We start from the raw sequence: 21034 nt of genomic DNA on the forward strand, positions 1-21034 counted from the left end.
GATAAACGGCTCCATTTCGGAATGGCAGGCAGTGACCAGTGGGGTACCGCAGGGATCTGTACTGGGACCGCAGCTTTTTACCATCTTCTATATCATTAACATACATTGTATCAGCAATAACATTAGCAAATTTGCTGATGATACAAAGCTGGGTGGCAGGGTGAAATGTGATGAGGATGTTAGGAGATTACAGAGTGACCTGGACAAGTTAGGTGAGTGGGCAGATTCATGGCAGATGCAGTTTAATGTGGATAAATGTATGGTTATCCACTTTGGTGGCAAGAACAGGAAGGCAGATTACTACCTCAATGGAATCAATTTAAGTAAAGGGGCAGTAGAGAGAGATCTGGATATCCTTGTACGCCAGTCAATGAAGGCAAGCATGCAGGTACAGCAGGTAGTGAAGAAGACTAATAGCATGCTGGCCTTCATAACAAGAGGGATTGAATATAGAAGCAAAGAGGTGCTTCTGCAGCTGTACAGGGCCTTGGTGAGACCACACCTGGAGTACTATGTGCAGTTCTGGTCTCCAAATTTGAGGAAAGACATTCTGGCTATTGAGGGAGTGCAGCATAGGTTCACGAGGTCAATTCCTGGAATGGCGGGATTACTTTACACTCAAAGACTGAAGCGACTGGCCTTGTATACCCTTGAGTTTAGAAGACTGAGAGGGGATCTGATTGAGACATATAAGATTATGAAAGGATTGGACACTCTGGCAGCAGGAAACATGTTTCTGCTGATGGGTGAGTGCCAAACCAGAGGACACAGCTTAAAAATACAGGGTAGACCATTTAGGACAGAGATGAGGAGAAACTTCTTCACCCAGAGAGTGGTGGCTGTGTGGAATACTCTGCCCCAGAGGGCAGTGGAGGCCCAGTCTCTGGATTCATTTAAGAAAGGGTTGGATAGAGCTCTCAAAGATAGTGGAATCAAGGGTTGTGGAGATAAGACAGGAAGAGGATACGAATTAGGAATGATCAGCCATGATCATATTGAATGGCGGTGCAGGCTCGAAGGGCTGAATGGCCTACTCCTGCACCTATTATCTATTGTCTATTATCTCAATGACTCCATTTCAAGAAATAAATTATCCACGACAAAGCCACTGACTCCCATTGTTACCTTCACAACAGCACTTCCTATCCCATGTGCTGCAAGGATTCCATCCCATTTCCCCGATCTTTCACCTATGTCACATCTGTTCAGATGATGTTCACCTTCCAAAACAGCAATATTAACGTGACTTATTACTTCCATTGCAGTAATTCCCTGCCCACTGTGGTTGACAGGGACTTCAACTGCAGCTGACCTGTCATTCATGTTTCTACCTATACCCCTTCCCATCACTCTCAATAGTGTGATTGGGTCCCACTTGTTCTCACTTTGCACCCCATCAGCCTCCACATTCAAAAGGATTAGTCTCTGCCATTTCAGACAACCTCTGAAGAACACTATCACCAAAGGCATCTTCATCTCACTTCCTCCACCTGCATTTCACCTGTACCCCCTCCTCTTGGCTCACCACTCAAGGACCTGAACAGTCTTTCCAGGTGAAGCAGCATTTCACCTGTATCTCCTCCAATCTTCGTATTAGATTTGCTGCACCCAGTGTGGCCTACCCTACATTCGAAACCAAATGCAGACTGGGTTACCACTTTGCTGAACATCTCCAGTCTGTGTGCAAGCATGACTCAGATCTTCCCATAGTCGGTCTTTTTAACAAAGCATTTTGCTCACATGCCCACTTGTCTGTCCCTGGCATGTTGCAATGCTCCAGCGAATCACAGCAGAAAGTGGAAGAACAGCATCTCACTTTTAAACTATACAGTTTACGTACTTCTGGGCTCAAGATGGAATTCAACACCTTCAAACGGTGAAACCATTCCTTCCCTTTCTTTTATCTTTGCTTGTTACATTCTGTCACGTTCTCTCACCAGTCCCCATCCCAGTGCAGATGGTTCTTTCCACACATCATCGGGATGTGAGAATGGCAGAACAATCACTTAATCTGAACTATCAACATCCTTTTTCCTCCAGCACTCCAACCCCATTCTCCAGCACTTCAAACCCATTCTCTTCCCCCATCCCCCAACTACTGCATAAATGCTGACCCTCTCCACACTTCATTTCAGTTCTGAAGAAGAGTCATCTAGGCTGGAAACGTTAGCTTGCTTTCTCTCCATGAGTGCTGCCTGACCCGTCATGTCCAGCATTTTTTGTTTTCAGTTCAGATTCCAGCATTTGCAGTAATTTGGTCCTCAAATTAAGCCAGTCAGGTAGATGTCAGGCATGTGATGCTGATAGTAGATTCATTTCCTGTACTAGTTGATGTCAACATGAAATCTCCACCTTCTCAATCTTGCAGGTTTAACTTTATTTTTAATTTTCCAAACATTGACTGGGACTTGAATAAAGGCATGAATGGTGAAGAATTTGTCAAATGTGTTCAAGAAAGTTTTCTTTATCAATATGTACATGTTATACAAGAGGAAGCAGCAAAACTTTACCTGCTCTTGGATAACAAGACAGTGATGGTAAGGGAATACTGAGTCTACTGATCTTAATTCCAACTGATTTAAAATATTTATAGAAAACCATAAGCCTTCCATAGAAATTCAGGTTTTTAAATTGGAGTATGGTAAATTTTAATGGTATGAAACAAGAACTTCGCAAAGTTGTTTGGAGTAGACTGTTCACAAGTAAAAGGGACATCTGACAAGTTAGAAGTTTTCAAAACAGGTCGGCGCAACATCGAGGGCTGAAGGGCCTGTACTGCGCTGTAATGTTCTATGTTCTAAAAGTGAGATAATGCAAGTTAAAAGTCATTATATTCTTGTTGGAGTTACAGGCAAGGCTGATAGGATTGAAGAACAATGAAATGGGTTCAAATGAATCTCAAACAGGATAGTGCACGTCAGGGTGTTCTTAAGAGAGGGATCAGGAAGTCAAAGAGAGGATATAAGACAGCCTTAGCAAATAAGGTTAAAGATAATCCAAATAGATTCTCCAAGTACATTAAGAGCAAGAGAACAATGAACAACTAGAGAGAGAGTAGGACCCATTAAAGATCAAAGAGGTCCTCTTTGTGTCGAATCTCAGGAGATAGAAGAGGTATGACATGAATATTTTATGTCAGTTTTTACTGTGGAAAAACAAATGGAAGCTAGAGAACTCAGGGAAATAAATACTCATGCTTTGAAAACAGTTCGCATTAGAAGAGGAAATACAGTAACAGAGCTGTACAACACGGAAACAGACCCTTCAATCCAACTTGTCCATGCCAACTAGATATCCGAAATTAATCTACTCCGATTTGCCAACATTTGTTCCATATTCTCTCAACCCTTCCTAATCCTATACCCATTCAGATAACTTTTAAATGTTCTAATTGTACCAGCCTCCATCACTTCCTCTGGCAGTTCATTCCATACTCATCACGCTCTGCATGAAGAGTGTCCATTAGGTCTCTTTTAAACCTTTCCCTCTCACCTTAAACCCATGTCTTCTACTTTTGCACTCCTCCACACTGGGGAAAAGACCTTGGCTATTCACCCTATCTATGCCCCTCATGATTTTATAAACTCCTATAAAGGTCACCCACAAACCTCCTATGCTCCAGGGAAAATACCCCCAAGACTATTCAGCATCTCCCTATAGCTCAAACTCTCCAACTAAGGCTACATCCTTATAAATCTTTTCTACATCCCTCAAGTTTAAACAACATCTTTGCTATAGCAGGGAGACTAGATTTGAACGCAGTATTCCAAAAGTGGCATAACCAACTGTCCTGTACAGCGACAATATAACCTCCCAACTCCTGTACACAATACTTTGACCAATAAAGGAAAGCATATAAAACACCTTCTTCACTATCCTACCTACCTGCGACTCCACTTTCAAGGAACTATGAACCTGCACTCCAAGGTCTCTTTGTTCAGCAACACTCCCAGGACCTTACCATTAGGTATCTGAGTCCTGTCCTGATTTGCCTTTCCAAAATACAACACCTCTCGATTATCTAAATTAAACTCCATCTGTCACTCCTCAGCCCACTGGCCCATCTGATCAAGATCCTATTTGTACTCTGGGGTTACCTGGCTGTCGCATCACCAAGTCTGGTGTCACTTGCAAATTTGCTAACCATACCTCCTATGTTCACATCCAAAACATTTTTATAAGTGACGAAAAGCAGTGGACCCAGCACCGATCCTTGTGGCAAACTGCTAGTGACAGATGTCCAGTTTGAAAAGCAACCCTCCACCACCACCCTCTGTCTTCCAACTTTGAGCCAGTTCTGTATCCAAATGGCTACTTGTGACCTGACCTTGTTAACCAGTCTACCATAAGGAATCTTGATCTCAATGGACTCCAGTAAGGCATTTGACACATCCACAACTCTCCCTCATCAATCATCTTCGTTGGTACAGAAAACTCAATCAAGTTCGTGAGACACAATTTCCCACAAACAAAGCCATGCTGACAATCCCGAATCAGTCCTTGGCTTTCCAAAAATATGTAAATCCTGTAACTCAAGATTCCCTCCAATAACTTGCCTTGCCAATGATATCAGGCTCATTGTTCTACAGTTCCCTGGCTTTTCCTTACCATCTTTCTTAAATAGTGGCACCATATTAGCCAATCTCCAGTCTTTCAGCACTTTACCTGTGGCTATCGATGAGCTAAGGAAGTGATTGCTGGGCCCCTTGCTGAGATATTTGGAATCATCAAGATGTACAGCACAGAAACAGACCCTTCGGTCCAACTCGCCCATGCTGACCAGATATCCCAACCCAAATCTCGTCCGACCTGCCAGCACCTGGCGCACATCCCTCCAAATAGAAAGGGTTTGGAGGGATATTGGCCGGGTGCTGGCAGGTGGGGCTGGACTTGAGTAGGGATATCTGGTCGGCATGGACGAGTTGGACCAAAGGGTCTGTTTCCGTGCTGAACATCTTGATGACTCTAAATATCTCAGCAAGAGGCCAGCAATCACTTCCATCGCTCCCCACAAAGTTCGAGAGTACATCTAATCAGCTCCTCAGGATTTATCCACCTTTCTACATTTTAACACATCCAGCACCACCACCTCTGTAATACAGATAATTTTCAATGTCGCTATTTATTTCCTCAAGTTCTCTAGCTTCCACATCCTTCTCCACAGTGAACACAGGTGCAAAATACTCATTTTGTACTACAACCACTTTATTCTTGAGGCCACAAAGTCTGATTGTTGTGAATTAGGTGCACAGACTGATGAAGGTCTACAACTAAATTTATCAGAAAGAATATTTGGTGTCTATGGTAGGGAATTAACTTTGTATGACACTAATCTTTAGTGCTGCTAATTACCCAGTTTTGATTTGTAATTTTGCACTGGTGATTTTTACCTGTTTCTGATTATGCTCCCTACCCATTTTATTTAAATTTCATATTGAGTAAAGGAAATTGGACCTGGAATTAACTGAATAACTTTCAAACAGTTCATAGGTGATGGGCCAAAATGAATCTTACAGCATAGGAGATCACGAAAGATCACTGAAGGGAAGGATCAGCAAATGAAGAGTCACAAACATGCATTAATAAATATCCACTCATTGAACATATGTTATCATAATGGGTGTTCAAGATGAAATCTGATGATGATCTCAACGTGAACATGAAAGCAAGGAGCCATCTAATTAAAAAATTCTTGAAATGGTACATTTGAAATAGATGTGGTGGTTTGCAGAGGTACATCATATGGAAAATTGTTTGCTGTGTCATATACGGTATGTACATGTTGAAGCAGTAAACACTGCATTTCTGTAATACTAAGTAAGCAAAGGCAGTTTCTAAAAGCGTTGATCTTTCCTTTGCCTCATGATACTTTTTGAATGTCACTGCAGGAATGTAAATGTTCCTGCCTCACAAAAGTAAGTGTCATTGCCTCAAAATCTATAGACTCTTGAGTAACCATCATCTAAGAATAGAGCTGAAAATGTGTTGCTGGAAAAGCGCAGCAGGTCAGGCAGCATCCAAGGAACAAGAAATTTGACGTTTCGGGCATAAGCCCTTCATCAGGAATACAGGAAATGCCCGAAACGTCGAATTTCCTGTTCCTTGGATGCTGCCTGACCTGCTGCGCTTTTCCAGCAACACATTTTCAGCTCTGATCTCCAGCATCTGCAGACCTCACTTTCTCCATCATCTAAGAATACCAAACAGTTGAACAATGATGATTAGACAACAGGAATCACCAGTGCAGAGGAACAAAAGAACTGCAGTATGCCATTCAGCAGTTAAGTCTGCTGTGCCACTCAAGATCACAGCTGATCACCTACCTCCCACTTTCTCATATCATTCCTGGGCCCAATGTTCTCTAACCACTGACTTGAGCAAGAGACTGAAAGGAGCTCATCAAAACTCACCAGGGCAAAAATGCTCAGTATGCAGGTAAGGATTCCAGGCTTTTCATCACGGAAATCCAATTCATTTCTTCTCCAATTAATAATTTAATAAATCAGTAAGAAGCCGTTTAAGTTCAGAATTAACAGGCTCTGGGGATAGCCTTTGAGAAACGGTTTTCAGGGTAAAGTAAATGGATCATGTTTGCGGATACCTTTCTACATCCTTCCTTTTACAACTGCAGTATTCAAATTTGCTGGGCAGCTACTGGCCAGATTCAGAGACCAGATATTTTCTACCTGAAAATACCTTTATTTTAAAGGTCAGCATTTACTGCCCATCCCAAATTGCCCAGATGGCATTTATGAGTCAACCACTGCTGTCAATCTAGAGTCAGATGTAGGGCAAACCAGACAAAGATAACAGATTTCCTTTCCTAAAAGGACATTAATGAAGCAGTGGGTTTTTCTCAGCAATCAACAATTGTTTCATGGTCATCATTAGACCACTAATTCCTGATTCTTTATTGAATTCAAGTTCCACCATCTACCATAGCAGGATTTGAACCCAGCTCCTCAGAACATGAGCCAAGTTTCTGGACTAATAGTCTAATAATAATACCATTAAGCCACTGCCTCCCCTTGCCACATCAGATCAGCTGAGATCTTCTGTGTAACAATCAAAGAGGCAGAGTACTCAACATGGGAAATGCTACAGAAACCTTAATAGTATATCTATGACTGCCAATGGGATGGACCAGGCAACAAATGATACCCTTACCTCTAACTCAGAAGTGAAGCTGGGTCTGGGATCAGGCAGCCACTTAAAAGATTAAGAAGCAAATAACTTGTAAGTTAATAATTGAAGTTTCTGCATATAGCTGTTCTTGCAGCTTCTAAGCACCAATGGAATACGAATAGGCCATGGACCAAATTGTTTGGATGAGAGCAAAGTGATTGATTGAAACAGCAAGTAACTGAAGGTCACAGTTATTCTTACGGACAAAAGGAAGAGGTTCCACAAGCAAACAACCAAGTCTGGAGTTTGGTCTCACCAAAGTAAAGGAGATCACACTGAGAGCAGAGAGTACAGTAGGCTAGATTGAAAGAAATAAAAATACTATTCAAGATTTGTGTAAAAATTTGTAGCTCGGGTGCCAGCTGTCATGGTTGTGGGTATGTTCGCAGAGTTGGGAAGTTGATTAGATTAGATTTCCTACAGTCTGGAAACAGGCCCTTCGACCCAACCAGTCCACACCGACCCTCAGAAGAGTCACCTACCCAGACCCATCTCCCTCTAACTGATGCACCTTACACTATGGGCAATTTAGCATGGCCCATTCACCTGACCTGCACATCTTTGGACTGTGGGAGGAAACTGGAGCACCCGGAGGAAACCCATGCAGACATGGGGAGAATGTGCAAACTCCACACAGACAGTCGCTCGAGGCTGGAGTCAAATCTGGCACAATGGCGATATGAGACAGCAGTGCTAACCACTGAATCACCAGGCTAAAGTTGATTTGCAGATGTTTCGTCCCCTGTTTAGGTGACATCTTCAGTGTTTTGGAGCCTCCTGTGAAGTGCTACAGTACTGTCCCTTCTGGAATTTATGTGGTTCTGTTTCAGCTGCTTCCAGTTCCGGTTGTTCATCGTAGTGGCTGGTGTATAGGATTTAGGTCAACGTGCTTGTTGATGGAGTCCGTGGCTGAGTGCCATGCTTCTAGAAATTCTCTGGCTGTTCTGTGTTTAACTTGTCCTGTGATCGTTGTGTTGTCCCAGTTGAATTTGTGGTCCTTGGCATCAGTGTGTACGGCTACGAGGGACAGTTTGTTGTGGCATTTAAATGCTAGTTGGTGTTTATGGATGCAGATTGCTAGTTGTCTATCTGTTTGCCCTACATAGTGTTTCGTGCAGTCTTTGCATGGAATCCTATAAATTACGTTAGTCCTGCACATGATGGGTGCAGGCCCTTTTGTCCTGTTGAATTGTCTGAGCATGGCCGTCAGTTTATGGACTGTCATGAATCCCAGTGGTCAGAAAAGTATGGCTGTTAGTTCAGAGATGTTTTTTATGTGAGGTAGCGTGGCTTGAGAGTTGGTCACGACAACTTATTGTTGCGCTGTCTGTCTGTTAGGCATCTGCAGATGAAGTTGTGGGGAGATCCGTTCTAGCAAATAATCCGTAGAGATGTTCTTCTTCCCTTCATAGGTCATGAGTGCTACAGTGTATTGTAGCTCTTTTGAACAGGAACTTAATGCAGCTTCTCTTGTGTGTGTGTTCAGGTGGTTTCTTCAGTAGTTCAGGACCACAAATTCGACTGAGACAACAACGAGCATTGGACAAGCTAAACACAGGACAGCCAAAGAGTTTCAAGAAGCATGACACTCAGCCATGGACTCCATTAACAAGCACATTGGGTCTAGACCCAATGTACCAGCTACTACAACAAACAACTGGAACCAGCAATTGGAAGCAGCAGAAATGGAAGCAATAAATTCCAAAAGACAGTACACCAGCACTGCACAGGAAGTTCCAAAGCATTGAAGATGTCACCTAGACAGGGGATGAAACATCTAGAAATCAACTTCCGAACTCACGAACATACACACAACCAAGATAAAGATACTATTTCACCCTGATAGGTGGGTTTAGGGCCTTGGACAGGATTTGGGGGTGGGGGAAGGGGTGATGGCAGAAGTGTAACACATGGGTCAGACATGTTTCAAGACCCTATTAACTCTGGTGTGAATCCACAACTGAGGATAAGAAAGGGCATCAGAGTTACTCCTATGGGTGGTAGCATCATCAGAACAGATGAAATGGAAAAATTGGGAAAAATGGAATGGATTCCTTGAAGGAAGCAGAGAATGGTGATAAGGTCTCTCCAACATTTTGTTTTTGATTTCAGATTTCCAGCATCTGCAATATTTCAGTTTTATATATCTATTAAGATATATCATTTGCATTGTCATGAGAATCTGTAGAAAGACAGAATGGAATCAGAAATATGTAAAAAGGAGACAATTTAGTGAAGGGACATCTGACAGGCCCAAAATCCTGTTTTCTGATCGGCAAATGTGATGTAGCAAATTATACATAATATTATTCTGGCAATACCAGTCAAAGTCCATTAACAGCAGTGACTCCCAAGTCAAACTGGGAAACAGAACTTGCACATCAGCTCTCCTAATCAGTTCTTTACATCTTAAAACTCTGGAAAACATCATATCCTTTTAAAAGATTCCATTAAATCCAATGGTTATAACGCCATCAACGCTTTCCAAATTTCTACTTCACAAAACAGAGCAATGCAGTGAAAGGAGAGAATAGAAGAGGACTTGGAAAGTGGCCATGAGAACTTAAGGATTAATATCGATGTGATACAACTGCTAAGCAACAAAATCTCTTCAACACTTTTGTGCGTTGGCTCAGAAAGACCAAGCATTAAAATGCACTTGTTTTTGTCTTCTTAAAAGAACATTATTGTGCACCCTCAACAGATTGTAACATCTGGAAAGCACCAATATGTCTTTTTACTCTGTTCTGAGTAGATCTCCTGCAGAGTTATTCACCAGAAGGGAGGACACGCTAGTTTTGTAAAGGTACATGCCATATAATGCAGTGTATGAGAGTCACTGATTTTGTGACTGAATACATTAAACTCTACCTCTATTACAAGATTTCCTCGAAATTTCAGGACTGCATTCTGCAATCATGTTTGTGTATGTAAGACTTAGCACACATTCTTCTCTAAATTTACATTAATGCAATGGAAAAGGAATCAGATTTGTATTTGGGGGGGCCATAGGAAAAGAATAGAAAGTCAACTTATGCATTTTAAACAAGTATTTGGGGAAGTCTGTATCCCAGACTCTAACACCAGTGTTGTTCTTGATAATACACAAATTTGCAGAAAACAGCATTGCGAACATCTGCCTTCTACATACTACCACAATGACCAACAGTCTCCAGTCACATTTTCTGAACAAACTCTGCAGCAGGTGAGGACTTCAAACAGGCATCCAGGTCAGAGGTAAGGATACTACTAGTGTGCCACAGAAGTCCCTTAACAGTCTCCATGTACAACTGCTCTAGGTGCTTAATTAAAAATGCCCTTCATCAGTGGACATTAAGATAATTAACATTTCATTAATGGATTCCATTTCTCTTCAAACTCCGAAGCACACAAAACAACTGCAAACCAATCTGAGGAAACAACTCTTTTCCATTTTTAATGTCAAGATATCTCTCTTCAAGGATCCCCAATAATTAAGCAACGATTTGTTTTGTAAAGCAGTATTTGATCATTGCTAATGTGTTGACTTATTTTAACTGCAGATTTTTTCTGAAATTACCTCCTCAGTTAATCTCATTGTTGAATACACATGATATCTTAAGGCACAGTTGCCTGCAAAGCACTCAATGGGTAATCTCTTCTTGGAATACATCTATGCAGATTTTCTCTCAAAAACATATGAAAACTAAAACCCTAACTTTCTCCTCTACTAAAGTCGGTGCTTTCATCGCCAAAGTACTTAAATTCTCTTCACTTCACAGGCCAACCAGACAATATCTTCCATTTTCATCGAGCAAGAATGGTATCACAGCTGAAATCTGAATAGACAACTCAAAGAGTGATATGGCACTGTCATTAAATATGGGTAACTTCATGTTGTTGAGTCACTCAAGAATGGAACTTTAAGTATACATTTCAAGTCTGCACAATAATTGGATTTTTCTTGTACATGGGATGAAGGTTAATAACACATTACTTCTGAGAACTTCAGTTCTAGAGTGCAGGGAAAATTGATTTGTTTTCTGAGAGACATACAACATGGAAACAGACCCTTCGGTCCAACTCATCCATGCCAACCAGATATCCCAAATTAATTTAGTCCCATTTGCCAGCATTTGGCCCATATCTCTTTAAACCTTTCCTATTCATATACCCATCCAGATGCCTTTTAAATGTTGTAAATGTACCAGGTTCTACTAATTCCTTTGGCAGCTCATTCCATACACACACCTCCCTCTGAAAAAATTGCCTCTTTAGGTCCCTTTTAAATTTTTCCCCTCTCACCTTAAACCTATGCCCTAGTTTTGTACTCACCCTGGGGAAAGTCCCTTGTCTATTTACCCTATCCACACCTCATGATTTTATAAACCTCTGTAAAGGTCACCCCTCAGCCTCCGAGCTCCAGGTAAAAATAGTCCCAGCCTTTTCAGCCTCTCTCTATGGCTCAAACCCTTTAACCCTGGCAACATCCTTGTAAATCTTTTTGAACTATTTCAAGTTTCACAACATCCTTCCAATAGCAACAAGACAAGAACTGCATGCAGCATTTCAAAAGTGACCTAACCAATGTCCTGTACAGCCTCAACACAACCTCCCAACCTATTTTTATCAATGCACTGACCAATAAAAGGAAGCATATCAAACATCATCTTCACTATCCTGTCTACCTGCAACTCCACTTTCAAGGAACTATGAACCTGCACTCCAAGATCACTTTGTTCAACTTCACATTTATCTAAATTAAACTCCAAATGCCTCTTTTTGACCCATCAGCCAATCTGATAGAGGTCCTTTTATATTCTGAGGTAACATTCTTGGCTGTCCACTACATCTCTAATTTTGATGTAATCTGCAAATTTACTAACTATACCTCCTATGTTCACATCCAAATCATTTTTGTACATGACAAAAAGCACTGACCCTTGTGGCATATCACTGGCCTCCAATCTGAAAAGCAACACTCCGCCACTCCCACCCTGTCTTCTACCTTCACACCAGTTCTGTATTCAAATGGCTAGCTCTGCCAGAATTCCATGTGATCAAACCTTGCTAACCAGTCTACCATAAGGAACTTTGTCTGTATGGATTTCAGCAAGGTATTTGACAAAGTCCACTACTATTCCTTCATCAATCAAGTCAGTGAGATACTATTTTCTATGCAAAAAACATATTCTCAAATACATGAAAATCCTGCCCCTCAGGATTCCTGCCAGCAACTTGCTCCCCATGGATGCCAGGCTCACCAGTCTATAGTTCCTGGCTTCTCATTATCATGTTTCTTAAATAGTGGCACGTCAGCCAACTTCTAGTCTTCTGGCACCTGTGACTATTGAAGATACTTAACTTCTGGATTGAGTGAGCGAGCTTAAACAACATTTTAATAAAAGGTCATCCAAATGCCATTGAGGCATGGTACGATTAAATAAATCCACAACCTGACTAAACATTTTTGTGACTAGTAGTGGCTCAGTGGTTAGCACTGTTGCCTCAAAGCACCAGGGACCCAGAGTTGATTTGGGTGACTGTGTGTGGAGTTTGTATATTCCTCCCATGTCTGTGTGGGTTTTGTATCTAAGATATGCAGGTTCGGTGAATTGGTCATACTAAATTGCCCATGGTGTTCAGGGATGTGTAGGTTAGGTGCATTTATTAGAAAAAAAATGTAAAGTAATAGGTCTGGGCAGGTTACTCTTTGGAGGGTCAGTGTGAACTTGTTGGGCCAAATGGCCTGTTTCCACACTGTAGGGATTCTATGACAATCATCATCTTCAGTTTCTGAATTTCCTGCATCAGGCATTGCTTCAAAAATCCAGTTACTCCACTTTGGGTAATTTATTATACAACAGTTTTCTTTAAGGATCTTGTGGTACAATGATATTGCTCCTACCTCTAGACTAGGAGGCCCAGGTTCAAATCCCAACTGCTCCAGAGCTGTGTAATAACATCTCTGAATATGTTGAATAGAAACTATCGACAATGGCATGAGTGACATCTAAAACATGTGTTCAAAGCTTCCTGAGGTTCATCCAACTATTATTCCAACACCAACCCAATCGTCTTCCAGATTTGTCAAAAACACCTTCAGCCTCATTTGCCCGAAATTCTCCACTCAAGCAATGTAATGTTTTTCAAATTCACAAATACTATACTACATAGTACATGCTAAGCTTTTTTTTTAGAAAAGAAGAGTACAAGTCCAATCACTTCAGCCAACATGGGTCCATGCATAGGTTAACAAAAGAAACTGCCTGTGTTGAATAAGCACCAGGTCACAGTGTACAGACGTGCACTGAGAAACAGCATTCTGGATCTAGCAATAGCAAAGTCATTCCCCAGTCATGTTGGCAAAATAGAAAATCCAACAGACTGATGCCCATAAGGATTCAAAATTTTGAACAAGTTCTGAAACTCCAGATTAGCCAAAATTGTGTACCACACTAGAGCAGAAAATCTTAGATTAGATTAGATTGCTTACAGTGGGGAAACAGGCCTTTCGGCCCAACAAGTCCACACCGACCCGCCGAAGCGCAACCCATCCATACCCCTACATTTACCCCTAACACTACGGGCAATTTAGCATGGCCAATTCACCTGACTCGCACATCTTTGTGACTGTGGGAGGAAACCGGAGCACCCGGAGGAAACCCACGCAGACACGGGGAGAACGTGCAAACTCCACACAGTCAATCGCCTGAGGCAGGAATTGAACCCAGGTCTCTGGCACTGTGAGGCAGCAGTGCTAACCACTGTGCCACCGTGCCATGTTATCAAAATCGTCCTGTGAAAGTTTGGCTAAAGCTGTGAAAAGACGCCAAAATTATGCTGATTGGAATAAAGGCAAAGTAGACCCAAGTGGCAAGCTGACAATGAAAAAAATGGGAGATTACACTATCAAGCTTGTCAGCTATTCTGAAATACGAGGTAAATTCATCGAACAGACATTCTCTCTCAAGGAAAAGTATAGCAAAATCTGCCTACACAGACAATCCTAAGCTCTACTTACATGGTTCAACGTAGCTCTTAGAGAACGTTCCCATCTCTGATCCTATCCTGCAAGTAAAGGGAGTTATCCTTTGCAAAGAGGTTGGGCCAAAAAGCGTTCACCTCTAACTACTGAATCTAGACCAATGCAAGTCATGATACATTGTCTGCCATGTTGTAATTAGGAAGGTCCAGTGGTTGCAGCAGCAATGGCACATTGTGGACCTCATCCAAATTCTGATCAAATATTCACCAAGCCATGTTTCTAACATGAATATATAGAAATTCATAAAATCACGAGGGATCTAGGTAGGGCTCCCTAGGATGTGGGGCTTCCAGACTCTGTGGCTGATTTTAAAGAAGAGAGGAGAGAGATTCAATAAAGACATGAGGGGAATATATTTTATTATCTTTTGCTAGATCCCTGTTTTAAGTTTAAAAGGTACAACTTGTAAGGTTGGAAAGCAAGAGTAAAGAATATATCACTGCTGTACACAAACACAGATGTGACCAAATATTATGCCACTTCTCATTATAAGAAAGTTGAAGAAGCCACATAGTACAACACCAACACAACCATCTGGATAATCTCCAGCATTTGAAGCATAAGTGTATCAATGAAAAATCATCAATACTGACAACAAAATCTTGAAGCCCTTGGCCAGCCTTTATTTGTTATCAAAATTGCCCTGTGAAAGTTTGGCTAAAGCTGTGAAAAGACGCCAAAGTGATGCCGATTGGAATCTGACCTTAACAGCTGATGTCTTGTTATACCACAGTCAATGAATTAGGTGGTGTCTTGGAACCTGAAAATTCACTACGAACTGCAGCTGATCTTTCAGATTATCAAAGCCATTGCTGATATGTGCAACACAACTGATTTAAAGGCCATGTTCATGAAAAAGTAGCCATGGAAGATGGTGATGCCAGCCACAATTATCAAATGCTTGCACCAATTTCAAATAGCTATGACTGCGCATGAGGCAACGGGTGAACGATCACGAGAACAAGACTCTTTTCATTCTACTAAGAGAGGATAGCATGTAATATCCAACACAGAACTATGGAACAACACTCTGCTACATACTGAAGATGCAGAAACTTATTCAACAAAGGAGCCACAAATCCCTGAAAAACCAGGTGAAGCCTGCCACTTGCCTGCCTGCTTCCCAAGCCAAGGGCACAAATGCCATACAGATGTGCCAGAATTTCACAGAGCATGAAAACATGTTTGATTGCAATGACGACATGGTGGACCCTAATACATGCATCCAAATAAGCATGTTTCACAAAACAAAATTAGTGAGTGTGTGTTTAGGTCTTTGTAAGCTGTAAACAGATTGAAAGATGACATTTTAAACACATTTACTGCTTTATTTCAGCCTTAACACCCAAGTCCATGTATCTTACAGAAATTTATAAAATTGAGGGGAATAGATAAGGCTAGTGGAAGGTTGGGGGATGGGGAATTTCAAGGCTAGGGGACACATTTTAAAGTGAGAGGAAAGAAATTCAATTACGACATGACAGGATTTTTTTTTAAACAGAGGGTGATTCACACATGGAATGAACTTCCTGAGGAAGGGGTGGATGTGGGCACAATTACAACATTTAAAAGAAATTTGGATAAGGACATGAATGGCAAGGTATAGAGGGATATGGGCCAGGAGCAGGCAGATGGGACTAGTTTAATTTGGGATTATCTTGAGCATGGACTGACTGGACCAAACAAACAGTTGAAAATGTGTTGCTGGTTAAAGCACAGCAGGTTAGGCAGCATCCAAGGAATAGGAAATTCGACGTTTCGGGCATAAGCCCTTCATCAGGAATGGAAGATTCCTGATGAAGGGCTTATGCCCGAAACGTCGAATTTCCTATTCCTTGGATGCTGCCTAACCTGCTGTGCTTTAACCAGCAACACATTTTCAACTGTGATCTCCAGCATCTGCAGACCTCATTTTTTGGACCAAACATACAGTCTGTTTCCATGCTGTATGACTCCATGTTAAACTGAACTAATTTTAATTTCTAAGCAGAATGTTGAATTTTACACAGCATAAATTAAAGAATTCGAATCACTATCAAGATTGCAATTCATCACAAAATTATCCATTAGACAACTTAAGTCACTCAGGATTTCAAATGCAATCGACTTTACTGAATACTGTGGCTCAAGCAATTTACCCAGATTATGTTAAGAGTTGTCAAAATATGACGATTAGGTATAGCATATCTAGTGTTAAGCACTAGTCAGTGCCCATTTCACAATATCCTCCTTGTGAAACGCTAATGTTGGATAACTTGATAAAATGTATTTTATGAATTTTTTGAAAACTCTGACAAACCTGACTGCAGTTAAATGTTTAGGGATTTCATTTTACTGTTCAAAATTATAACCTTGCTCAACTTAAGGGATGGATAACAAAAATGTAGTGCAGCTCATGGTTACTTTGCTGGCAAACAAAATAATGGGATTGACTTTAACCAATATTCAATACTGTTCTCGCAAACAAGCGACTTTACTAAAATGGGTGAACTTAGTCTTCTCATCAGAGAATTCACTTGAAAAAAATTGCTGAAGGTTGCAATTCCGTGAAACTGTATTGTAGAACACAGATGTGAACCCAAGGGAAACTAAATAACAAGAAAATTCAAAAGAAGAGGATGCAGCTTGAATTGCTAACTTGTAGCAAGAGTGTGAAGAGGTAGGAAAATAAGTAAGTGTGTGCTACTACTTAGGGAGAAAACCCACAAAAGCTTCTGAAATCAAATCAGTGCTTAAACATTATGGCATCCTTAGGTGATGCAGATTTACTTTACAAATGAATAACTTAGTTTCATGTTGCCAGTGTATGTCCCCACACTTCTAATTTAGAGTCATAGATAGAGCTGTACAGCACTGAAACAGGCCCTTTGGTCCGACTCGTCCATGCCGACCAGATATCCTAAATTAATCCAGTTCCATTTGCCAACACTTGGCTCATGCCCCTCTATTCATGTACCCATCCAAATGCCTTTTAAATGTTGAAATTGTACCAGCCTCCATCACCTCCCTCTGGCAGCTCATTCCATACACGTACCACCCTCTGATGCCTCTTAGGTACCTTTTAAATCTTTCCCCTCTCACCCGAAACCTATGCCCTCAGGTCTGGACTCCCACCCCAGGGAAAAGAACTTGTCCCCTTACCCTATCCAAGCACCTCACGAATAGACTTTATTTGAAATTCAAAAAATTTACATTATGAAGTAATGGCTTGACAAGACCATGCTTCAGTTAGGCATGTAATTAAATGTCTATATCCAAATTGCCAGGCATCACAATAAGGTTGCCCCTTCTATATGCTGGATATCTTCTGAAAAAAAATTAATTTTTTTTTAAAAAAAGTTCACATGTGGCATGCTGCTCGAAAAATAAAACAGTATTTGTTGCCCATTCCTAACTACCCTTGAGTACTGGTGGTGAACAATCAGCCCTTAATTAATGTGGCAGGAGACTGGGAATTGGAAGAGAAAACAAGTAGGTAGCGAGGTGGAGACTGGAGACTAAGAATTATGAAAATAGTATTACCAAGGGGAAGAGTAGGCAGAGAGCTGATGACCTGGTGGCCTGAAATGCTAAATGTTCCAGGATATAGACGCTTCAGACAGGACAGGGAGGGAAGTAAAATGTGAGGTGGAGTTGTATTGCTGGTCAGGGAAGATATCACAGCTATGCTAAAGGAGGATACTATGGAGGTCTTGGGTAGTGAGGCATTATGGGTGGAGCTGAGAAATAAGAAGGGTGCAGTTACACTGTTGAGGCTGTATTGCAGGCCTCCTAACAGTGAGCATGAGGTAGAAGAGCAAATAGGTAAACAGATTATGCAAAGATGTAGAGGTAATTGGGTAGTGGTGATGGGAGATTTTAATTTTCCCAACATTGACTGGGATACACTTAATGTCAGAGGTCTGGATGGGGTAGAATTTGGCAGATGCGTCCAAGAGAGTTTTCTAGAGCAGTATGTCAACAGTCCAACGAGAGAAGGGGCCATATTAGACCTGGTACTAGGGAATGAGCCAGGACAGGTGGTAGAAGTTGTAGAGGGGGATTTCTTTGGGAACAGTGACCACAATTCTGTAAGTTTTAGTATACTTGTAGATAAAGAAGAGAGTGGTCCTAAGGGAAAAGTACTAAACTGGGCCAAGGCCAATTATATCAAAATTAGGCAGGAGCTCAAGTGTGGATTGGGCACAAATATTGTAGGGAAGTCCACATTTGGGATGTGGGAGGCTTTCAAAGATAAATTAAAGATAGCGCAGGATAGGCAAGTCCCACTGAAGGCAAAGGATAGGAAGGGCAAGATTCGTGAACCGTGGATGACAGGAGAAATTCAACTAGCCAAGAGGAAAAGGGAAGCGTACATAAAGGTCTTGGCAGCTAAGAACAGAACGCACCCTGGAGGAATATCGGAAGAGTAGGACAACTCTTAAACAAGGAATCAAGCAGGCTAAAAGGGGCCATGAAATAGCTGAAGCAAGCAGAATTAATGAGAATGCCAAAGCATTTTATTCTTCTATAAGTCGCAAGCGGGTAACTAGAGAAAGGACTGGTCCAGTAAAGCATAATGAAGGAAGGCTGTGTGTCGAACCTGAGAGAATGGGTGAGATTCTGAATGATTACTTTGCATCAGTGTTCACTGAGGAGAGGGACATGATGAATGTTGAGATTAGAGGTAGAAATTTGTTTTCTCTGGATCACATTGACATAAGGAGGGAAGATGTATTGGGTAGGCTCGAGGTTATTAAAAAGGTGGGCAAATCCCAGGACCAGATGAGATCTATCCCAAGTTGCTGAGGGAGGCAAGAGAGGAAATAGCTGCGGCTCTGACATATCTCTGTGGCATCCTTAAATTAAGGTGAAGTGCTGAGGACTAGAAGGTTGCGCATGTTGTGCCTCTGTACAAGAAAGGTAGCCGGGATATTCTGGGAAACTACAGATCAGTGAGCCTGACATCGGTGGTGGGGAAGTTGCTGAAGAGGGTACTGAGGGATAGGACCTATTTATATTTAGAAAAGAATAGGCTTATCAGTGATAGGCAACATGATTTTGTGTAGGGGAGATCGTGGAGGAAGTAACCAAGTTGATAGATGAAGGAAGGGCTGTAGATGTTATATACATGGACTTTGGTAAGGCATTTGATAAGGTTCCCCATGATAGACTAATGGGGAAAGTGAAGTCACATGCTGTGCAGAGCCTTCTGGCTAGGTGGATAAAGAACTGGTTGAGCAGCAGGAGACAGTAGCTGTTGAAGGAAGTTTCTCGAAATGGAGAAAGGTGACCAGTGGTGTTCCACAGGGGTCAGTGTTGGGGCTACTGTTGTTTGTAATATACACAAGTGATCTGGAAGCAGGCACTGTTGGTACGATCAACAAGTTTGCAGATGACACGAAGATTAGTGGAGTAGCAGAAAGCATAACAGACTGTCAGAGAATACAGGAGGATATAGATAGACTGGAGAGTAGGGCAGAAAAGTGGCAGATATTTTTCTGGATTGAAAACCGTGAGGTGATGCATTTGGGCAAGGCGAATTCTAGAGCGAATTATACAATGAACGGAAGAGCCTTGAAAAATGTTGATGGGCAGAGAGATCTGGGAATGCAGGTCCATTGTACCCTGAAGGTTGCTGCATAGGTGGATAGTGTGATCAAGAAGGCATTATAGTATGCTTGCCTTCATCGGACGGGGTATTGAGTGGGCAAGTCACATTAAACTTGTACAAGACATTGGTTTGGCTGCATTTAGAATACTGTGCACAGTTCTGGTCACCATATTACCGAAAGGATGTGGACTCTTTGGAGGGTGCAGAGAAGGTTTATGAGGATGTTGCCTGGTATGGAAAGAGCTAGCTACGAAGTGAGGTTGAGTAAGTTAGGTTTATTTTCATTAGGAAAAAGGAGATTGGGGAGGGACCTGATTGGGGTTTACAATATCATGAAGGGTATAGACAGAGTAGACAGAGACAAGCTTTTTCCCCAGGATGAGGGATTCAATAACGAGGGGTCGTGCTTTCAAGGTGAGAGGTGGCAAATTTAAGGGGGATACATGCCGCAAGTACTTCACATAGAGGGTGGTGGGCGTTTGGAACGCGTTGCCAGCAGAGGGGGTAAAGGCAGGCACAGTAGATTCAGTTAAGATGCGTCTGGACAAATGCATGAGTAGGTCGGGAGCAGAGGGATACAGATGCTTAGGAATTGACCGACAGGTTTAGATAGTACATTTGGATCGGCTCAGGCTTGGAGGGCTGATGGGCCTGTTCCTGGGCTGCAAATTTTTTTTGTTCTTTCTTTGTTCTGTATTCAATGTCATTTGTATGTAGGTTCTCCAACGGTGTTGTTATAATGATACCATTTAAGCCGTTATTGTCCTGGAAAGTTTTACTGAATCAGACCTCTCCTTGAGCCTTGTAGATCAGAGACAGGGTGTTGGGAGTCAGAAACAAGTTACCCACCACATAACGTACCTGAACTTGTAGGTATTGTGCTTACATGGTTGGTGTCAAAGAATCACAATAGTTGGAGACTGTGGAAGCATGACAAAAACCCAAAGATTACCTTGATTTTAACAGCTGAAAGCAGTATGAAAATCTAAACACTATACACAACATTCTTTTCCAAGAGAACTTGGTGCAGGAATTATTCATTTCAATGTGAGGCAGACTTACCCTTGATGATTCATATGACGGACTTGCTTGATCGCCTGATCCCCAAGTTGTACCTGCCCGTTCTTCCATGACTATCAAAAGAAAATGTCTTATTACTGTGATGAATACAAGTCTCAAGGTGTTTATCACTTCAGTTGTTTGTTATTACATCCACACACCAAGTTTTT

The 21034-nt window shown here is 41.7% G+C and overlaps 1 protein-coding gene across 3 annotated transcripts in view; it reads right to left on the reverse strand.

The window, feature by feature from the left end:
- tcf12 (transcription factor 12) overlaps positions 1 to 21034 on the reverse strand; it is a 332010-nt gene that overhangs the window by 242693 nt on the left and 68283 nt on the right. For all 3 annotated transcript variants that reach the window (XM_060853127.1, XM_060853128.1, XM_060853126.1), the window contains exon 4: positions 20868 to 20938. In XM_060853127.1, the coding sequence (XP_060709110.1) occupies positions 20868 to 20938 (71 nt within the window). The remainder of the gene's footprint in view (positions 1 to 20867; positions 20939 to 21034) is intronic.

Source organism: Hemiscyllium ocellatum, chromosome 39 (genome assembly GCF_020745735.1).
Source record: "Hemiscyllium ocellatum isolate sHemOce1 chromosome 39, sHemOce1.pat.X.cur, whole genome shotgun sequence".
Lineage (NCBI taxonomy): Eukaryota > Metazoa > Chordata > Chondrichthyes > Orectolobiformes > Hemiscylliidae > Hemiscyllium > Hemiscyllium ocellatum.